Source organism: Castor canadensis, chromosome 4, assembly GCF_047511655.1.
Source record: "Castor canadensis chromosome 4, mCasCan1.hap1v2, whole genome shotgun sequence".
NCBI lineage: Eukaryota > Metazoa > Chordata > Mammalia > Rodentia > Castoridae > Castor > Castor canadensis.
Genome location: NC_133389.1, coordinates 83,176,242 through 83,199,440, shown reverse-complemented (window position 1 = coordinate 83,199,440; position 23,199 = coordinate 83,176,242). Strand labels below are relative to the sequence as shown.

Genomic DNA, 23,199 nt, shown 5'->3' with positions numbered 1-23,199 from the left:
TTTGCCTGTGCTAACTTCGAACTCCCATTCTCCTACTATCTGTCTGAGTTGCTAAGGTTACAGACCTAAGCCACTGGTGCCCGGCCAGAATTTTTTTTTTTTCAGGAGGAATATTCCATGATCATCAGAAGGAAACTTCCTAAAATAGACTTTGAATAAAATACAGGGTATCACTGTTAATAATGCTTATAGTCATAGTTCACATGGATACATTACTTCTACTTTTTTAGGGCTGTCATCTGCTTTAATTCTTAGCTACCTTTGAGAAAAGATATGATTGTCTCCACTTTGCAAAGAAAGGACTAATCGTGGGGAAGTTAAAAGTCTTGGTCAAGATCAGACATTATGCAGAACTAGAAATGGATTGCTGTTGACTCTTGCCAATAAGTTGCTTACTATTCTGTGCTTTCTAGATTGGATAACCCTGAACTGGTTGCTTTCTCTCTTGCATCACTAAAGAGCATCTTTCCTAACCCGAGGCACCGATAGTTCACATCTATAATACTAGCTACTTGAGAGGCTGAGATTGGGAAGACCTCAATTCAAGGCCATCCCAGGCAAAAAGTTCATCTTAACCAATAACTGGGCTCAGTGGCTTGTGCCTGTCACCCCAACCTACACAGGAGGCTGAGATTGGGTGGACCACAGTTCCAGGCAAATAGTTCACAAGACCCCATCTCAACAGAAAAAAAAGCTGGGTGTGATGGCACATACCTATCATTCCAGCAATGGTAGGAAGAATGAAATAGGATGATCATGATGGAGGCTGGCCTAAGCAAAAAGTAAGACCCTGTCTCCAAAATAGCCAGAGTGGGGAAAAAAAAGTGGAGGTGGGGCTCAAACAGTAGCGGTAGAGAGCTTGCCTAGCTAGTGAAAAGCCCTGAGTTCACACCCAGTACCTCAAAAAAAAAAGTGTTTTTTCTTATAATTTTTTTTTTAAATAGAAGCAAACAAATTACTATCCTCATATCTACATGAGGGCATTACTATCTTTAGCTTTCCTGGGTAATAGTGAACATTTTATTCCAATGAAGTTGTACCTAAAATTTTCTTCGCTGTGTTTATAACTAAGAAAACTCACTATTTCTAATGTACACTTAAGCACTGAAGTTTCTTAAGGAATTTTTCATGACAGAAAATGAGAGAAGAAATAAAGCATCTACACGTTTGTCTTTAGAAATTACAGTGTTCGGGGAGTTATCATGACTGTTTTCTCCTTGATTTTAGGGAGATGACGCCTTGCTTGTTCCTATCCATGCCTATCCTGTCATGAACACCCTGGTCTTCCCCACATTTATAAATTTATCCAATGTTCTCCTTGGTGAGAGGTGAGCTCCAAAAATAAACCAGCAAAATGTCATAAAGTGTGGAAAGTTAAGAAATATATATGTAAAAACTTAGATTTGGGATTTTCTACCAGAAGTTTATCCTTCCACCTGAGTTAGACTGGACTTATAGTTGCAGAAAGCAAAACAACACAACATAAAACCAAATCAAAATACTGTTTCTGAGAGAGAATGTATTGAGTCATTTAACCAAAAGGTACAGGGAGGGCTCTTCTGGCACAGCCGGATGTAGGGTCTTAAATCCATTTGCAGCAGCTGACTCTTCCCCATGTGTGTCCTGGTTCTGCTGCCCCATGTTTGCTTTTCAATAAGCTCTCCTCATGGGGGCAAGACAGCGTCTGATATTAGCCTGGGCAAGTGAGCTCAGTCAGCATGGGGGTGAGGCATGTAGGGCCCTAAAGGCCGGCTGGAAAGAGGAGCAGTGGAAGCCTTTTGGGGGTGGTGGGGGCTTATGACCATGCATGGAGCCCTTCTTTTCTTAGTAGCACCCTTGTTTTTTCTGTCCTTGAATAAAACTTCAAAATTTTTATCTAGAACACATTTTGGTTTTAGCTGATATGTGGTTCCCTTTCCTACCCTCACACCTTTCCCTTTCCAGTGAATTTCTGACTCACTATCGTGTTTGTTCTAGAATCACTCCGAGGGCTGGGGCATGACTCAAGTGGTTGCCCCAGTGCAAGGCCCTGGGTTCAATCCTCAGTACCAAAAAAACAAAAACAAAGAGAAAAACATACTCCTTAAAATTCGTAAAGTGAATAATATATGCAGAAGAGGGTTTCATAATTTTTGCATTTTAAAGACTAATAATAATGAATACTGATTGCACAGTATCAAACATGACCAGTAGTTTTGCAACCACTATTCTGAATCTTAACACACTCTTTAGCTTTGCTGGGCTTTGGTCTTTCTGTAAGTGGAATCGTACAGCACACAAGTCTTTTGGTAACTTGCTCTTTTCACTCAGCATTATGTTTTGTGGTTCAGCTACATCAATGTACCAAAGCTGTGTAGTGTCCCCTTCTCTACTGTAGATGAATTATAGGTTATTTTCTCTCTCTCTCTCTTTTTTTTTTTTTTTTTTTTGCTATGACAAGTACTGCTCTGGTATGTCTTTGCACAAGGCCCCAGGGCCACATGTTCGGGAGTTTCTGCAGGTCAAATACCTAGAAGTAGATTTACACATCGCATCTTAGGTTTGCTGTCACGATGCAAGCCAAACTGTTTCCCAAAATAATCGTTTTATTCATTTACACATCCACATGCCATGCATGAGAGTTCTCATTTCTCCTGCATCATTACCAACAATGAGTATTATCAGCTTGTCCCATTTTTGGTGACTTATATATTCTTGGCTCCCATGCTCTTTCATTCTGTATTTCCTCAAAACATTCTGACAGAATTCCATCCTAGTATTTCCTTTCTCCCCCTCACATTTCCTGTATTTATCATCTCCTTCTCAAATGAGGTGGTCCCTACAGGGATCCCAAGGGTCTTGAAAGATGAATCCCTCCTTGTAGGGCCCACTATCTGTGCATTGTGAGGTCACACAGTTGTTTCCTCCAAAGCAAAAATACAGTAATTTTTATCAAAATTGAAGTGATGGGGAAGAACTAATTTCTTAGTTCATCAATTCTTTCCTTCTTTTTTTCCTGTCCACAAATTACCTTTTATTTGGAGCATAAGCTAGGCTTATAAGTTGAGAAAAAATGGTTTTATTAAACTGGTGAAAACAGACATTAATCTTGGGTTCTTAAAACAAAGGCCTGTCCGCTCCTGGGAACACAGTGCCATCCATTTGTAATCAGAATGAAAATTTCAGTTAAACAGTTTATTTAACTGACTTATTGTTTATAGTGGTATAATATGTTTTTTTAAAAATCTTTCAAAAGATAAACATGGTACTTTTTCCTGGCAGCAGGCAATTCCATCCCAAATCAACTTAGAGACTCTTTAGCAATATTTAACCACTCAAACCCAAATGCACTACATTCAATCCAAAGTATGTGTTAGCAGGGTGGGGGGGGGTGAGTATTTAGAGGAGCTTCCACCTAAAATGTTTCAGTGTTTGTCCTAGGCCATCGTGAAGGTTTAAGGTATCATTTGAGTGGGCTGTTTATTTAGCATTCCTTTCATTCATTCATTCATCGAACATCTGACATGTCCCAGGCACAATGTTAGGTTCTGTCTCAGCTCATTTTCTGTTGCTATAACAGAATACCTGAGACTGTCAGTTATGAAGAGTAGAAGTTTACTTTGACTCACAGTCCTGGAGGCTGAGATGCCCAAGAACATGGCACTGGCATTGCTCAGCCTCTGGTAAAAGCCTCGTGGCAGACAGGCAAGTGGGAGTATGTGGAAAAGACAAAACTCAAGGGGGACCCTGGCTTTATCATAATCCACTCCTCACAGCAATGGGTCCAGTCTCGAATGAGCAAGCACTCACTCACCACCATGAGAATTAACCCAGTCCCACCAGAAAGATATTAATTCCTCTTAATGAAATGACCTAATAATTCTTAAAGGCTCTACCTCCCAACCACCCACCACCACAATCAGATTTCAACTTGAGTTTTGGAGGGGACAATGCAGAGTCAAAACCCCATAGCTGATACTGAGGATGCAGAGGTGATTAGGACCAGGCACCATGTTTAAATGGAAAATTCTCAGTTCTAATTCAGTGTGTTCTGGGGACTAAATGCCTAGCCAGCTTGGCTTGAACTGGGGCAGGTTGAGGGCAGGAGCTCGGATAATACTTTCAGGAAGAAAGTATATCTGAGCTGAGTTTTTGATGAGGACTAGAATTTAGTCAGCCAAAGGAGGGAGTGGAGAAGAAGAGGAGCTGCTCAGGCAGAGCAGTATCATAGGCCAAGCTGAGATGTGAAATGGCACAGCACATTTGTGCCTGTCTAGAGCATTCTGTGACTAGGTGTGTGTTTCAGGAGCCATGGCAGGGAGGAAGGAAGATGGTTGAACAAGAAGGGCCTCATAGCTTTTCCAGGAGTGCACATTTTACCTGCAGGCCATCACAGCAAGGTTTAAACAGAGAAATGACACAGCACGTCTAGATTTTAGAAACCTCACTCTGTGTGGAAGATTCAGGGGACCATGACCAAGACTGCTGTGGTGAGCCAGATGAGGAGATGAGGGCACAGAGAGGTTGTTCTTTTCCAGGGTCACACAGCCATCGTGAAGCAGAGACCAGATTGGAATCCAGGCAGAATGACTCCAGAACCTTCAGGGTCTGTAAACATGACATTGTATTGCTTCATTGTCTTTCCTGTTCATTATAAATGACCCAGTCTGTGGTTTTCTGTAACAGCAGACAACACAGACTTAGGCCCAATTATACTTTTAAAAAAATTATTGAGATATAGTTCATATATTTGCTAATTCACAACTTTGCTAATTTAAAATGTATAATCCAATGGCTTTTAGTATGTGCAACTATCACTATGATCAATTCTAGAATATATTCAATAGAAATATTTTCCAATTCTGGAAATCTCACACCCACTCCCCATTTCCCACCCCCAAAACTTCCCAGTTCCAGCAAACTCCAATTTATTTTCTGTCTCTATGAGTTTCCCTATTGTGGACATTTCATACTTGAAATTCTATATTATTTAGTCTTTTGTGACTGACTTCTTCCATTTAGCATGTTGTCAAGGGCCATTCAACTTGTAGTTCACCCCACTTGTTTCTGTATTTCATTCCTTTTTATTGATGAATACTATTCCATTTTATGGACCTACCACATTATACTCATCCATACAGCAGTAAATGGATTATTTGAGTTTGCTCACTTTGGGCTGTTATGGGTACTGTTGCAATGAACATTTGTGGGTGTGTTTTTATGTGGATGTGTTTTCACCTTCTCTTGGATATATACCTCACAGTGGGACTGCTAGATCACAGTTAAACACAGAGTGAAACTACCAGACTCTTTCCCAATGTGGCTGCACTATTTGCATTCACACGGCAATGTGTGAAGTTTTCAAAGACACATATTTTCTTAAGCATCTGAGAAAAGCAACCATTTTTACAACCAAAAAGAAGCATTCTACATTGTAAAGAAGTGCAAAGCTGATGGAAAAACATGAATTCAGCAAAAGGTGGATTCAGATGAATATATTTTCCCTTTGCACATACAATCAATTTGGATAAAATTGCCAGAAGATGTTGGATCTGTGTGGAACACTAATTTTGCTTTCTTGCTTTGGGGTTGCTTCTGGAGAGAAGCAGCTGTGGGCTGGGCAGAGCCTCTCTGAAGATGGGATGACCCCTCTGTCCATTTTCTTCAAGGTCATGAGTGGGCTTGTTTATGTTCACCAGCCACACTTGCTGGCTGGGTCTGATGGCTATAAATTTTCCTCACTGAGGCAAAGGGCGTGTGGACCCTTGCCAACTACCTGTAAACAACTTTGGTGGCTTCGGGTCTGGTAAAGTCTACTCTGGCCGCCTCTGTGGATAAGGAAAAGTTGAATTCCATTTCCTGTCCAATGCCTCTAAGTCGAACACAGCATAGGACAGTGGAGGACGTGCACTTTCTCCTTCTCCTCTGTTCGTGGGATAAACTCAACCACCCTGGCTTCTTAAATTTGGCGATCATTCAGTATCTTAGTCTTATCGATCAGATACAATTTCATCCTTTCTGTGTATACAAGTACGTAACAATGTGCTATATTAGATACAGAAATTTTCTGTGGTTCCATTCCCTTGATTCTGAAAAGATCTGTGTTAGTTCATCTTGCTCTGGAGTTTCTGAAGCAGTATCTTTCTGGCACCACGTAATAGTTGAAATCTGGAGCAAAAGGCAGTCAATTGATGGGTTTTGTTTTCCCATCAGGCTTCCTGACACCCAGCTGACTCTGCCAACCAGTTGGTTAGTGTGCTCCATAGACAAGAGCACATGGAAGTCACCTGAGGAAGGGGCAGGGAATACAGAATCTGGACCTGGTCCCATGGGCTGGGCAGACTTGTGCTCTGCAGCAAGCAGACCAGACTCTCATCTCAGGGCCATACTACCAACACTAACAGAAAAGAAAACAAAAAAAAGACTCTGGCTACTCCATTCCAAAGCCAAGAAGTTTTAGCTTCGGGAACTTTTCAGTCCTAAGTTTAGGAATTTACCAAGGTGGCCTTTCCTTAGGCACTGAACCTCATGGCTCATTTTCAGAAGTATGGGAACACCACAGTGCTCTGAGCCACTGGGGGCATGCGTGCCTGAACTAACACCAACAGGAAGTGTCCGTGGTGAGGGTTTACCCAGCACAGGTGACAGCAGCCCAGCCCCGCAGGCACCAACTTAGAGCCTTCAAGCGAGGGGCTAAGAACCAGCTGCAGCTGTGTTGGCACCGTGATGGCCCAGGAGAACACACCAAAGTCAGTCCCCAGGGGGAGTTGTAGGCCTCCCCCCGTGAGAAAAACTCACATTGCTCAGCTTGCCAAGAGAAACCTGCTCCTCACTCATCATACTAGGAACTCTGTTGATGTGTTCCAAATACAAAGGGAGCAGCCACGTTTTATGAAAGCGTTTGACAAGGTGAGTGACTTGAGAGCCTGGAGACATACTTGTCCACACACACACACACACACACACACACACACACACACGTCCACCTAGGACTATGGAATAACAGTGAGCTAATATTTCAAAGTTAATATTTGGATATGACAGTCATCATGTCCAATGTCACTTAATAGCAGCCCACATTCCCACCTGCACTTTGTAGTTAAAATTTCTTTGGTAAGATATTCTTTTTCTGGCTGAGTACCAAGCTAGTTATTCATCATGACCCATTCTCCTTTTATGATTTTAGCAGGAAAAGAAAATCATCTGCTCTCTAAACAATAGGACCAATATTAGTAATAGTAGAAGGGCATAAATTCTTCCCCCTTTCGTTTAGCAGAAGTGGGTGCCAACCTGAAATAGCCAACAAAGGGGACTTCTAATGGAACTTCTGGGTTAGCTTTTAGTCTTTTTGTCTTTCTCACAACATTGGCTTTCAGCTCTTGGAAAAAGCAAAGGAAAGACTAAAAAAACCTAAAGTAAGAAAAGCACTCACCAACCTTAGGGAAAGGCTCGTTTGAAATCCCACACACATGGCCGGCACAATGACATCTGTAATCGTTTGCTGTTTTGGAGGTGGATATCGGGAGTCACAGTTCTAGGTCAACTTGAGTAAAAAGTAAGTGGAGACCCCATCTCAGTCAATAAATAGGACATGGTGGTGTGTGCCTGTTATCCCAGCTATGCGGGAAGCATCACTAGGACAATGGTGGGCCTGGGCCAAAACGCAAGACCCTATCTGAAAAGTAACTAAAACAAAAAGGGCTAGCGGTGTGGCTCAAGTGGTAGAACATCCTTGCCTAGCAAGCACAGAGAGGCCCTGAGTTCAAATTCCACTACCACCAGAAAAAAAAAAAAATATATATATATATATATAAAACATAAGGGGTGTCAATGTCGACCCAAAGCACATTCCTAGGAGGAGCAAAGGGAAACACCGTGCATAGTTGTCTCTGCTGTAGAGACATCACTACATTAAGAGTGCTTGCTGGTTGCTCCTCTACTTGCTTGGTTAATAAAGCTGTTGAGTCCCACTCCTAACACTGTACCCATGGCCACAACCGGCACTGCTGCTGCACCACAGATACGTGGTGCACACACGCATGCACACGTGCACACCCACACAGCCAATGTGCTTTTCATGTTATTTAGTGCTTGTCAAAATATTCAGAATGGTGTAACTAGCAACCAGTCACCAGAATTGTGTCTGTCATAGTTGTTTTCCTATTAAATACACCCCTAATTTCTCACTCCAAATTCTGATACGTTAGAATTTGAATAGCATTTTAATTTAAGTTGCTTGCTTTTAAAAAAATACCCGTTTCTTATTCCATCAAGAGTGAGCCTTTGTTTTAATAACTGCTGGCAGGCCACGAAGGCTGGCAGCTGGGTGCCCACTGGTTGTGTCAGGACAAATGTCCTAGGTCATTTAGCAGAGAGGAGGTGTGTTTTGAATGTAGTCAGCTTGTGTTTTCTTCTACCCCTATCCTAAAAGCAGCAAAGGCTGTCAGTAGCTTTTAGTGTGTCCTCCTATCTTCCCCCTGATAAGTGCTATATTTTTGTCAACAAAGAAAGCATTTGCTTTGGATTGCAGTCCTTCCCTCTCCCTTCCCATCCATTGTCTCTACTTCCTGCTTTCTCTTGCATTGGCTCCTATTACTGCCACCAACTCATCCTAGCCTCTGGCTCCAGGCACTGGCCCTACTTGCCTCTCCAGGAAGCAGTCACTCCCTCACCACCGCCCCCAAATTTCACTCCTTTCCTCATTATTCTATGTCATCTACCACCCTAGGAAATTGTAAAGAGCTTCTTCCTATCACATGTATCACCTTTATTGGTACTTGCAGATTAAGTGAAGTTAAAATTCAATTTTTAAAGGTATTTTATACCTTTATGAGTCCAGTCCTATGAAGCACGGGATTCTTAGACAGGAAGTGGATTGTGGCTGCCAGGGGCTGGGGTGCAGGAATGGGAGCCAGTGCTTAGCGGGGACAAGGTTTCAGTTTTGCCAGATGAGGAGTTTTGTGATGGGTGGGGGTGATGGTTGCACAGCAGTGTGAATATGCTGAATGCTGCTGAACTGTGCACCTTGAAATGGAGATTTTTATTATTTTTCATAGAGTGGATTTGTTCTGTTTTGCTTTGTTTTTGGTGCTAGAGTTTGAACCCAGGACCTCATGCCTGCTCAGCTCTACCACTGAGCTATACCCCAACCTTAAAGAGGTGATTTTGAAATATAAGCAGGCTACATATTATGTCTGCAGGTGATGGGTGTCATCCAGTCCTTCTTTTTCTGAATTCAGCTACTTTCCAGCCTCAGAGAAATTACCAAGTGTGGAGAGTGTTCCCAAACTGCTGGCACAGGGTAGGGTAAGGGGGCACAGCTTTACCTATAGGAAGGACTAAGTAAGATTGAAGAAGGATTTGGGATACGCACACACTGGAGGAAAAAAGGATTTGAACTGTGGGCAAGAAGGAAGCTCAAAGGCCGGCCTCTCTGAGCTCTCATTCCTTTTGCCTTAATATTAGTCTAAGCTTAGTCTAAAGTAAGGATGGTGTTTATTCTCTAGGTGTAAAAATTAATTAAATGCCTGTTACTTGAACATGCATTTATATAAATTTTTTATCACCTTATCTGACTGCGTCATTATGGATCATGAGACTCCAGTCCCAGTGAGATGAATTGTATCTTTGAAAATAAGATAAGCAACCTATGAAAGTTCAAAAGAACATAAATTATCTTACATAAAAGAGCATTCTTTGAAACTTGAAACATAATTTACTGTCCACTCTTTATATGTTTTCAAATTGTTGCCCATTTGTTTGGAAGGGGAGGGAGTCTGATTTACTGTGCAATTTGTAGGGTGTCTCATTTCCTTCTGTTTTTGTCAGTTATATTTTGAATTTTCCAATTTGTATCTGAAGCTTAAATGAAAAGAACTGGCTAGTCCTCAGATGTCCTTCTTTCTCTTGTGTGTGCCACAGCTTGAGAGGAAGGTAGTAACATTTAGGAAAAAGTTTTGGGATTTGTCTCAACTCATAGAAATTTCCCTAGACTGAGCGGCCTAAGCAATAAACATTTCTCACAGATTTGGACACCAACATCACGGTGCCAGCATGGCCACCTTCTGGTGAGGCCCCTCTTCCAGGTTTTCTAACAAGGCAGGGTGGGGTGGTGGTGGTAGAGAGCTCTGGCTCCTTATTTCTCTGAAAATGACATTACTCCCATTGGCGGACCACTCCCATGACCTCATCTAAACCTAATTTCCTCCTAAAACCCCCACCTCCATCATGGCAATCAGGGCTTGAACATGTGTGTGGGAGGAGAGGGGGATACAACTGTCCACAGCAGGATGTGCTAGGCCTCCCCTGATGGTGGCTAATAAAAGGAAATGCCTTCCAGAAGGGTCAACAAAGAAAGTGGCAGAGGGATCAGTTTCAAAGAGAAGGTCAAGAGAAGAGGACAGCAGTGCAAACCGTGAGATGTCAGAGCTGACCCTTAATATTAGAGACCCAGGTGAGGTGACAGTACAGCAGGAATCTTAGGTGTGTCTGCTCAGGAGCTGGAGAGCTGGCATTAAACCCCACGTCCCATGTGGCCTTGGACTTTCCTATAGGCCGATTTATCCACAAATGGAGGGTAATGATGGTACTTACCTCACAGCGTCTAGAGGGTTTACGGAGATACAACAGCTGGTACATAGTAAGGCTAGTACAAAAAAAAAAAAAAAAAGACTTCAAATTGCCAAATTAAGATAGCAACCAGAAATGAGTAAGATAATCATTCACTGAAGGAGAAATGAGGTGGGAAAGAGAGAATGCTGGGTTTTGTGGAGGTTTTTTTGGTTGGTTGGTTGGTTTTTGGTGGTGTTGTTGTTTTTGGGGGGGCCATACATGAGCTTGAACTCAGGGCCTCACACTTCTAAGCAGGCACTCTACCACTTGAGCCATTCCACCAGCCCAAAAATGCTGTGTAACAAATTACCCTAAAACTAGCATCTTAGAATCACTGATTTTGCCCAAGGATCTACAACTTGTGCATGGCCTGATGGGAAGGCTCAGCTCTGCTCCTCGTAGAGTCAGCGAGGGCTGCTTAGCTGAGGCTGCAAGGTCCACTTCCAAGATGGTCCCCTCACATGCTGGCTGTTATCTAGCTCAGTTGGCCTGAGGCCAGAAGCCTTGGTTCTCTACTGATAGGACTCACCACAGGCTGCTTGAGCTTCCCTACAACATGGCAGCTAGACCCTAGAATGAGCTTCCCAAGAGAAGTGGAAAGTGCCAGTTGTTTAGGCATTGGTCTTAAAAATGTGTCATTTCCACTGTATACTGTTAGCTAAGTAACAACAGAGTCCAGAATCCCAGGAGGCAGGGGTTGTACTTCTCAATGGAGGAAATGTCAGACTTTGTAGACTTGTTTGAAAGCTGCATTGTGTAACCCCAAAGTTTGCCCAGACTCTGGATTGTTTCAGGGGACAATGATATATCATTGTTGTCCACATCTTTTGATCTGTGAATGGTTCCCACATCAATGAGCAGTTGACATAGAAAAAGTTGACTTAACCCTAAAATGAGATCATTGGTTCTCTTAGTTCTAGGCTTCACTTGGCATGAATGTCACCCCACTATTGTCTCTGCTTGGTTGGTCTTAGCCATACATCTCTGTGTAAACAATTTTCTTTATCTTGATCATATTTCCTTGAATTTTATACACACATAATAACTGATGATTAAGTCATTCTGGGTTCTGAATCTAGCCATTTGGAATAGCTAACATTTGTCATTTTTATTGTCCCTTACCTTTCATTCTCCAGAAAAGGAGCCAAAGCTTGTTATGTAAAGTAACCAGACTCACTCCATTCACTAGATATGGAGAGTGATCTGGAGGTAGTGGAGGGTATATTTGATTTCATGTTATTTCCGGTAAGGTCAGAGAGTATTCATTCCCTCAAAATATCAGAGAAGGGACAAGAAAGAAATTTGAATTTATTTTCTGTTTGCTTCTGTAAGGCACATTCATGCTCTCTCCTAAAATGAAATTTGCATATGATCATAATAGAAAAGCTTAGTTTATTTAAATAGTTTGAGTTGAATTTTATTCAAAAATAGGAAATACTTCTTTAAAAGTATCAGTGGGGTTGGCAGAGTGGCTCTGGCTCTAGTGGTAAGAGTGCCTGCCTAGCAAGTGGGTAGTCCTTAATTCAAGCCCCATTGCTGCCAAAACAAAAACAAAAACATGTACTCAATGTATTTTTATACATAGCCCTGACATAATTGATAAAATGCTTAAATAATAAGATAACAGGGATAAAAGCTGGATTATCTCCAAAAGGGCCAACTTCTACTTGTTTTCATAGTTTAATTGTCTGCTTCCCATAAGTTCTAGAACTCTAATTTAAGCTCCTATTTATTTGCTTCTGAAGAATAATAGGTACAAAATATGCACATTTATTCTGGATTTTTTTTTCTCTCTCTTTTTTTTTTTTTTTTTTTTTTTGGTGGAACTGGGGTTTAAACTCAGGGCTTCATATTTGCAAAGCAGGCTGTCTACTGCTTGAGCCACACCTCCAGCCCATTTTGCTCTGGTTTATTTTGGAGATGGGGGTCTCACAAACTATTTGCCTAAACTGGCCTCAAGCTGCAATTCTACCGATTTCAACCTCCCAAGCAACCCAGTTCAGTGCTAGGGTCTGAACTCAGGGACTTATACTTGCTGGGCAGGCACTCTACCACTTGAGCCACTCTACCAGCCAGGTTTCTTTATTATAGGTCAGTTTTAATGGAGCTTAGCAGTGAGAATTAGTTTAACATTTTTAATTCCACCCAGATCCTGGTGAGATTCTGTTTCTTCAAATATGAAAAACTGAATAAACTGAACTTTGTATCACCTAAACTGCCTTTTGATCCAAATTCTAGACTACCCTACATGTTGATTTTGGTGCCATCTGTACCAATTTGCCATCCATAATAGGGGCAGCAGCGAGGAACACAAAGCACAGCTGTCCCACTGTGAACTGGGTGACTTGTACCATGCATCTCCTTCCAAGTCCCAGTGCTTGGAATTTTGTGGCCTTTAGGAATTGTTTATTTTTCCAGACTGGTTAGTGCATCAGGAACTTGGCCTCATGTAATCACCATTAAACAAACACCTTGACACTTTTCCTATAGGAATTATCTGAGCTGTAAAGTTAATTGAAAACTGGATATTCACCACCAATGGGAAAAGCCCCAAGAGGGTTTTTCACTTTGTTCAAGTTCAGAAAAATACAACCATGCAGCTTTCAGCAGGAGAGCCCTGAGCACCAGACTGTACCTTGCTGGGACAGCTCCAAGGAGATACCTGAGGGTACTGGTCCGAGGACCAAACAACCCAAGAGGTGCTGTGAGTCCGTGTCCTAACCTTCAGAGACCATGTTGGACAGTGTAATGCTTTGTGTTGACCATTTCCTGAGGCTTCTTGCATCCCTGAGAGCAGTGTAACTTGTGTGCTTCTGTTGTTGGTAATGTTAGTTTTATCTCACGAGCTTTGATGGACTGGCTGATGCTAGCGGGGCCATAGTGTCTGGTAGGTTGAATTGTCTTGAAAATGTAATAACCTTTGTGTACTGTTTTTCAGAATTATGAAGCATCTCAGAAGGTTCAGGTTGACTGACTGACTACCTCTAGCAGACCCTGATTTAGGACACGACTTATAATTCTAGTAGAAAAATCTATAAAGTATTCATCTCACACAGACTGAAGAGAAGTCTCTGTTCGACCTTATCCCTTGGACAGGCCTGTCTTCTACTTGGGATCTCATATCCTCACAAAACAGATGCCTTCATTCCACAAGGATGTCAGAGCTAAAGAACAACATTTTGAAAATAAATACCAGTGATAATTTATTAGAAACAGGACTGCCCAGTAGGCCTTGGGAGCTCCCTGCACTCAGGCTACAGGTCTCTCAAAAGCCCATTAAGACATCTGGTCAAGACGAGCCAGGGAGTTTACATTGTACAGCACCTCTTCTACTCCAGATGCCTACTAGTGACAAATAATATATAGAAGACACCTCAGGAAAGATGCACACAGGCTCAGAAACAAGGTGACAACTCTGTGGGGCAGGAACAGAATAGAATGCCAAGGGGGAGCAAGCCAAAGCCACAGCTCACAGGTGCCAGGTTCTGAAGCAGGCAGTGGGGTCCTGAAGTTCACTCCCACAGGGACAAGAGGCCACATGTCCCACTGATTCAGAGGACCGGCATCTGGCCTGCTGCTTGCAGCCAAGGGGAGAGTGAGGTACTCCTCCTTTGCACCCCATGAGAGAAAACTAGAAACTTCTGCTGACCTGTGTCCCATGGTGGGCAGAGGAAAATGGAGGGCAGATGATAGCCAGTTTGTGACACAAGGTGGGCAAGCTGCCTGCTGGCTCAGTGACTAAGTGCACTATAGCACTAAAGTAGGTGTCTGCTAGGTACCCTAATATGCAGTCATAAAACTCAGTATCTTAAAATAGTCATTGAATCCTTTTACTCAAATGAGTCCATGAACTCATTTCTCATGCTGAGAAAGGCCAAAACTCAACCATCAAATTATAATTAAGTGAAATGGATTTTTTTAGAGCATTTTGATTAAGACTTTAAAGTAGGTACAGTTGGGTTCCTCAATGAGATAAATGAAGCAAACTTCCATTTAAAAATAGCAAGAAAATTTAAAACGCGATACATTGTCTGATGCCTGCCAGGGAATGTGTTCTTTCCAATTAATTTTCACCAATATTTATTTTCAAGATGCTGTTCTTTAGCTGTGATGTCTCTGTGAAATGAGATCCCTAGTCAAGGAGAGGCCTGCCCCAGACTTCCTAAAATCAGGCCCAAGGCCCTACATTTCTGATACTAATTCTGAAAAGGGTCACAGCCTTCTCTTCAGCCCACAAGAAATGAAGCTTTGTAGGTTTTTCTACCAAACTCTTAAATCCTGTCATAAATCAGGAAATTTTTTTAAAGATCAAGTAGTTAGAAATCTTAGAAATTCAAAATATGCACATTGAAATTTAAAACCTCAATAGATCAAATAAATTCTATACTTGACAAAAAGAAAAAATTAATACACTGGAAAATAATACCTAGGATTTCATATGGAATATAGCATAAAGAGATTAAATGTGCAAGGAAAGGAAATTAAGAGCTATGGAATTAAGACCATGAAACCCCAACATATGTATATTCTATGGGGTGGAGCAGTAGCTCAGTGGTGGAGCAGGATTAGCTGGCACAAAGGCCTGGTTCAATTCCCAGAACCACAAGTTGCGGGGGGTGGGGGGGGGGGTGGGGAGGCAGAGAAGGGCGGTTCTGTCAAAGCAGAGTGGAGGGGACAGCTGAGAAGTAATGTTTGATGTCACTGCTGAGAATTTTCCAGGATTAAAATTCAGGATAAATGTGAAACTTCGGATCTCTGCATTTAAATATCAAGCAGGATAAAGATAAAGTCCTACATCTTTGCATAGGAGTCAAGCAAAGCATCAAAGATAGAGACCAGTTGCAAAAAACAATTAGGGAAAGATGAGGAGTAAATCTTCTCAAAATGCCAAGGGAGAATAAGCAGTCAGCCTCAAATTTGTCCCACCTAAATTATTGTCTAAGGGAGGAAATGAAAATAATTTTATATACACAAGAATTTACCATCCAAAGCTGTCACTAAAAGCAATTTAAAAAGACATATGGAGGCCAGGTGCCAGTGGCTAACATCTGTAATCCTAGTTACTCAGGAAGCAGTGATCAGGAGGATCAAGGTTAGAGGCCAGCCCAGGTGAATAGTTTGCAAGACCCTATCTTGAAAATACCAACACAACAAAGGGCTGGTGGAGTGGCTCAAGTGGTAGAACACCTGCCTAGTAAAAGCCTGAGGCCCTGAGTTTCAGGGCTGCTAAAAAAAAAAAAAAGAAAGAAAGAAATACAGTCTATCAAAAATCACAGGAATAGGATAGGAGAGGAAAAATGTAAAACCAATCAGTCCAGCAAGAATCAAAAGGACAAAAATGAAGCAAGGATGATTTTTAGGAAACACAAAATGAAGTGGTAGGAATAAATTCCAGTGCATCTATCATTCACCATAATAAATGAAAATGAATTAAACTTACCTTTGAGAAACAGTACATTATAAATTGTCCTTTAAAAAAAGCTACCTAAATACTGTTCTAGAGATACACCTAAAATAAAACTTTTCAACAAGTTTGAAAGGAATGGACTGGAAAGGTTATGTGTACCAGCAAATTCTAACCAAGAAAACTCACTCTGACTAAATAGGAAAAAGGCTTAGGAATAGAAGAAATTTTCTGGATCTGATACAGGCCAGCTAGCAGAAACTTTCCAGAAGTGTCGTTCTTAGTGGTAAAACATTAAAGTATTTCAATAAAGTCAAAATAAGAAAAAGATGCCCTGTATTACCACTCCATTCAGTGTTTACTAGAAGTTATCCATGTAATGAACACGGTGGGGGGAGGGGCTAATTGTATGAATTGGAAAAGTAAATGTGAAAAGGACTGGTTTTTTCCAAATCATACAATGTTCTTACATAGCAGAAAAATCTATAGATAAACTTTAACGGTGCATAAGAGGCTTTAGCGTGGTTTGAGATCCACCTTCAAATATAGATAAGCATTGTACTATACTAGTAAATTACAAAAGGAAAAAAGCCTATCACAATAGCAATAGAAGCTGTAAGTCCAAATGTGTCCCTCCAAAATTCATGTGTTGAAATCTAACTTCCAAGGGGATGGTGTTAGGAGGTGGGGTCTTTGAGAGCAGAGCCCTCATGAATGGAATTAGTGTCTTTAGAAAAGAGAACAGGGAGAGATCCCTGGCCCCTGGGAAGATGGCTGTCTATGACTTGGAAAGCAGCCTTCACCAGACATCACAGATCTGCCAGCACCTTGATCTTGGACTCCCCCCCCCCCCCCCCCCCCGCTCACTGCCCCTCCAGAACTGTAAGAAATGAATTCCTGTCGTTTATAAGCCACCCAGTCTATGGTGTTGTGTTATAGTGGCTCAAATATACTGAGACACATAGGGACACATTTCTACCCAAAATGTACTGTCTCACTATGGAGAAACTTACAAAATTTGAGTTAAGGATATAAAATTAAACCTGACTAAATTAAAGACAAGCCATATTCCTAAATTTGGAAGATTTCTTTCTCTTCAAAACAAAGATTGATAAAGCTGACTAAAGTTGAAAACTTCTGTTCAACAAAAGGCACCGTGAATAAATCAAAAGATAAATTATGGGTTGGAAAAGATACTTGCAATGTATATAATTGACAAAAACTAATATTAGAATTTACAAATGAATACGGGAACAAAAAAAAAGACCCAAGACAAAAATGGCCACAGGACATGCACAGGCAATTCAGAGAAGAGAAAACTCAAATGGACACACAATAATAGAAGCTCAGCTTCAAAGAAAAGAGGATTAAAATAAAATGAGGTAACATTTCACCTCCATCAGGTGGCAGATGAAAATGTCTGAAAATCCTAAGTTGTAAAGCAGTAGAAACTCCCCTGTGTACAGGTTGAGGCATAAACTTGGAAAGGGCTTGGAAGAATGCTGGCCATATGCAGTCAAGTTAATATTTTTACTTTACTGCTAATCGGCAGCTCCGTTTTTCAGTTATACATAGAGTACCATTGCAGCAGGTGCACACGTCACATGCAAGGACTTCCATTGTCACATTTGCAATAGTGGAAAAGTACAAACAACTCAATTGTCCATTAGCAAATTGCAGGTGAGTGAACACAGCGCGGGACAGTCATGGACTAGAATGCCCTTCACTAGTTAAAATAAAGCACAGAACTTCATGCATCGTCATGGCTAAACTTCAAAAGCTTAGTGTTGAGCAAAACCCGCAATTTCAGGACAGGAGTGTGGCTTAGTGGTACAGTGCTTGCCTCGAATTCGCAAGGTCCTGGTTCCATCACAGCGCAACAGAAAGAAAACTATCAGAACAAGATTATTGAAAGTAAATATACAATATTAGATATTTTATAAGTACATACATATGTAGTGAGATTATTAAACACATGGGATGTTAGATAATGAATACAGGGGACCGGTCCCCTGGGGAAGGAGGAAGAGATAGGGATGGACAGGAAGCTTCAACTTTCTGTAATGTTTTACTTTTTTGAAAATGTAACACTGATGCACAAAAGATTTGGTAGAGCTTGGTAGTGGATAAAAGGATTCTAATTTTTTGTTTTTAAAATGTTTTCTTTATATTTAAAATATTTCAACTATTCACAGATTTTTTTTGTTTTGTTTTTTGTTACTTGGACTCTGTGTGTGTGTGTATGTGTGACGGGATCTTGCTATGTAGCTCAGGCTGGCCTTGCATTCACCATCCTCCTCTCTCAGGCTCCTGAGTGCTGGGATTATAGGCATGATCCACATAACTGGCCACACCTTTTTAAAAGGTAATGAATTTTAAAACCAAATAAAAATTCTTTGGGCATATTTGAAAAACCACATTTTTCAGTCTCCCAATTTGCTCCTGAGAAAAGGGTTATTTCACTTTGTTCCAACTAATATTTGTTGAGCATTTGGACTGGGATAGAGTTAAGGTTACACTGAGACCTGAGTGGACTCAGACTGCTTTTCTAGAACCCAGTATCCAGGGAAAACCGGACAGCGTGTGTAGTGCAAAGTCCACAGGTAGGTGGATTGGAGCAGGTACTTCCAGAAGTGAATACCTGCTGGCCCACAGCTCTGCTTACACCAGATTACAATAGTGTTGTCCAGTAGTGTGATCCAGGAGGTGTGAGAGGATGGGGAGTTGCAGAGACACCAGCATCTGAAAACTGAGGCATGAGAACCATGATGGGTTGTGACAAGCCATGAGGGCTTAGAGGCTATAAGACACAGGGCTGGGGGGGGTACAGCTCAAGTAGTGGAGCACTTCCCTAACAAGTGTGAGGTTCTGGGTTCAATCCACAGCAACCCGCCCCACCCCACAAAAAGAAAAGGAAAAATAAAAAACCAAAGAATTTGAGCCAGATTACACACTTATGCCTATAATCCCAGCTACATGGGAGGAAGAGGTAGGAGGATTATGATCTAAGCCCAGCCCAGGCAAAAGTGTGAGACCCTGTCTGAAAAAAAAAAAAAAAAACTAAAGCAAAAAGGGCTGGAGGCCTGCCTAGCAAGCCTTCAGTTCAAACTCCAGTACTGGAAAAAAAAAACTAAACTGTGCATGGTGGTGCACACTTGTAATCCCACCTACTTGGGAGGTTGGAGGTAGATAGGAGGGTCACCATCACAGGGTGACGCAGAGAAAAAAGCACAAGACCCTATCTGAAAAGTGAACTAAAAGCAAATGGACTGCAGACGTGGCTCAAGTGGTAGAGCATTTGTCTAGCAACCATGAGGTCCTGAGTTCAATCCCTGATACCACAAAAAAAAAAAAAAAAGATGTAGAGTGGAAAACAAAGAAAAAGAAGCCAGCTGGTGACTGGAGGAGAAGGGATGAGGTGCAAAGAGAGGCTGGGGTGCAGGCTGTGTGACGTAAAAGGAGGAAGTCAGCTTCCTGCTGCTGAAATGGGACCAGATAAACTGCCCCAAGAGCAGCACAGGATGCCTCATGGCCACTTCAGGGCTCTGCTTGCCCAGGCCTTAGCTCATACCACAAACTCCAGATGACTTGACCTTGCCCAGATAGAAGGGCCACAGGACGGGAAGCAGAACGGATCATAGATAAATGCTACCCCTGCATTTGAGCCTATGGTGCTGTGAGCAACAGCCCCAGCATTTCCCTGGCCTGGGCTCTCTTCTGCTCGCTGACCAAATGGGGCCTCTAAGAGGCATATTTCAATCCACCATGGCCCAAGGCAAGGTTTCTTCCAGGCTCTGTAAAGGCTGGGGGTTTCCCAGGCTTGCCTCAGTTTCCTCTTTTGTAAGCAAGGATAATCATAACACACCTCTAGGCTCGTAATCGTTCCCCTGTGAGAATGCATAGAACAGCTCCTGGCACACAGGGTACAGTCCATGTCAGCTGTCACAATTTTTTTAAAGCTTGTGTGTCTGTATCTTGTTACCAAAAGAGGTGATCATGAATTAAAACAATACGCTTTATTTTCTTTTTGGTTTTACAGCAAAACCTACGTGGTTCCCTTGCAGTGCAGCTGTCCTGTGGACTTCGAGTTCCATGTCATGTTGGTTCAGTCCCATCAAGCCTTTGCTGTTGAGCCGATGTCAGGTGAGAAGAGTCACAACTTCAAGTCTCCAATGTCCTCAGAGGCCTCGTGTCAAAGGCAGGGCTTGGAAAGTAGATCCCAGTTTCTGAAAGAAAACAAAATAAGCCATCCATGAATTGATTCTGTTTTCAAGTGTGTTGCAGTGACAAATTTTACATATCTGACATGCTGTAAATTAGAATTGGACATTTGGAATAATTTGTATCATGCAGGTAATTTATAATAATATCCAGGTAAGTTTTGCCCAAGGATCAAAAGTTAGTCCAGTCTAATTCTAATTTTGGCTCTTGGCTCATTGTTGGTTTTGTAGTCATTTTTAAATTTGATTTCAAATACAATGGCAATATGATTTCTTCCCAAGCTTTCAGAATCTTAATGAAGAGTCAAATGCATTTGTCTCATAAGAGGTGTGATTGTTGTCTTTATATGCTGGGAAGGACGTAGATCCCTTACATTTGAAAGTGAAATATCACACAGGAAGTGAATCCTGCTTCCCAGTTTCTATCTCTTGATGTTTATGTTTGGGATTTAAATATTTGTTCACACATGGTCTACTGTAAATGCTAAAGTTATTTATCTCATTTTGTTTTAAGCCTAGATACTTATTTGTTTGCAACTCTTTCATCATTGCAAGTACATATTTTGTCTAATAAATGAATGTTCAAAGCAGAAGATTTTTATTAATTCCAAGTTATGAAATGCATTTAGGTTATTTTCTACAGAACTAGGAACTATTCTGAGATTTTAAAAATATAATAGTTTATAGTGTAAAAAATTGGGTTTTATTTTCTTTCCAAAGAGATTTATTTTCAGCCTTAAAAAGGAGGGAAAATAAATGGTTACTCAGTTCACACTAAACAAGATAATATTTCAGATACATAAGTAAGTTATCCCCATAATTTATTCCCATAATAAGCCTTTTGTTAGAATAATAGTAGGAATTCTTACTTTGAGGTTATTATATGCTAGGTGCTATTCAGAGAGAGAGAGCTGACCCATTCTTAATGTCTGCTACAGCCATGTCAGGTCCATTTAATAGACATAAGAGCACCAAGGGGCTAGAAATACCTTGTCTGAGTCCCTAAGTAGTAAGTAAGTGGCAGAGGCAGGATTTGAACCCACTCACTTTGGCTCCAGAGCCTTGCACTGCCTTGTAAAGTGCAAGTTCACTTTTCATTTATTACCCCTGAAGAGGTAATAAATTTTTGCCCAAGGACACCTGTTGCTAAATTGAGCCGCTCCTTGATCTTGGTTTAGACTGTTTACAGAAGCAGAGATTCCAGTAAGAAAGAGGAGGTAGCACCGGCCCAGCCTGGGCTCCCTGATATCACTGGAGCTCTGGGATTATCTTCGAGAGTCACAGTCTCAGTCAGATCCAGATTAGTCCTAGTGAAGGGTGTCAGGGTCTTATCAAGTAGCATCGCTGAGGACTGGTGAGAATAGGGGTAGAGGAGAGTCTAACACCAGATGGAGGGCTTTAGCAGACCAGTGTTCCCTAATACTGACTACTTGGGAAGATTATAAACCCCAGGGATCCTTCCCTGATCACTTGGAGTTAGTGAATCTTGGCAGGGCCTGGCTTTCTGTACTTTTAAACAAGCACCTCCATGTGATTCCAACAGGGATGTTCTTAGAGTGGTGCTTTGAGAATGACTGGACTAGTTTGACCTGTAGGTCCTAACCCTCATCATCTGTACTTCTGTTATATATTCCATAGCGGGAAGGGAATAGCTAAGATTTCTGAGCAGTCATGATGGGAGCTAGTTTTTAGACAGGCCAGGGTAGCCACAGTGCTCAGGGTCTCTGGGGTGGATACAGACAAGAGACTGGGAAATCATAGTGCTGGGATGAAATTATATCATCCTGAGATACTGAACCAAACTGGAGTGAATAGGAGGGAAAGGAAGAGAAACTGAAGAGCTGATGGCCTGGCCTAACTTATTCCATTATTAAGTCTACTCTGCTCTGACTCTGAGGCACAGGGTGTTCAGGTAAGTAGCCCAAGGGCATGCAGTGCTAAGTGGCAGAGCTGTGTTCAAGCATCCTGGGAGAATGTCACCCTCACTGCCCTGTGCTCACAGAGGAGTCACTGATTCATCCTGTTGTGTGCTGACATGAGAGGTCACTCTATCCCTCCCTGACATGTCACCTCCAGCCACCTTCTGAAGCAGGTTCAGGGTCATAGACAATAGCATTGGCCTGGGAGCAGAGCTGCTTCCTTGGATCTTGCCCTGCTAGTCTATGATGTTGAGGTCAGGTCTCCCTTGTCACTATCCTGCTTCACCAGGGCCATCCCCACTCCTACATTTTGTCACTTTTACTAAAGGGTAGCTGTGCATATTTTTCAAGATTCTATTCTTACTTTTGGGGAAAGCTGTACCCTCCTGTTCCCAGTGTGCTCCATGCCTCAGTTTACAGTTTGCTAGTCATGCTTCTTATTTGTGCTTTGAGGCTGTAGTCATTTCCTTTATTTTAATAAAGTTTTTTTCCTCTCCACTTTCCCCCTTTTATCCCTATTTTTGAAGTTATAAAGGAGTGTAATAGAGTTAGAAGGTTTACTTCTGCTGGACATCCCAGCACTAGGGAGGCTGAGACAAGAGGATCAAAAGTTTGAGGCCAGCCTGTACTACATAGAGAGACCCTGTATTGGGAAGAAAAGTAAACAAGTGCTCTGGGGTTGGTTTCTGCAGAATTTGGTTCCTCCCCTGTGGCCTTGCAATATCCATCCATCCATCCCGTAAATAGCTACTGAGCAACTGTGGACCATCAGACACTGTCCTTGGCCCTGGGGACCAGAGAGCACAGAGAGACACACAGTCCCTGCTGTGCTAGAGGTGCAACATGGGGGGGAGACAGGGACACAAAGACAGACACAGCATGAAATAAAAATGCTTAAGACAGAAGCTGGTGTCACTTGGGTGGTCAGGAGTCTCCCTGGGGAAAGTCCCTTTAGACCTGACTGACAAAAGAGGTGTCAGACTTGGGAAGCCCTGAGGTGAGGAAGCAATACAGGCAAGAGGCTGGCCCAGGCAAGGCCTGGTCACATTCAAGGGACAGGAAGGCC

At 42.0% G+C, this 23,199-nt stretch overlaps 1 protein-coding gene across 1 annotated transcript in view; it reads left to right on the top strand.

The window, feature by feature from the left end:
- Positions 1-23,199, top strand: part of Cfap221 (cilia and flagella associated protein 221) — an 85,714-nt gene that overhangs the window by 14,289 nt on the left and 48,226 nt on the right. The window contains exons 6-7 of the mRNA XM_020184091.2: positions 1,228-1,328; positions 20,034-20,137. Coding sequence (XP_020039680.2) covers positions 1,228-1,328; positions 20,034-20,137 — 205 coding nt within the window. The remainder of the gene's footprint in view (positions 1-1,227; positions 1,329-20,033; positions 20,138-23,199) is intronic.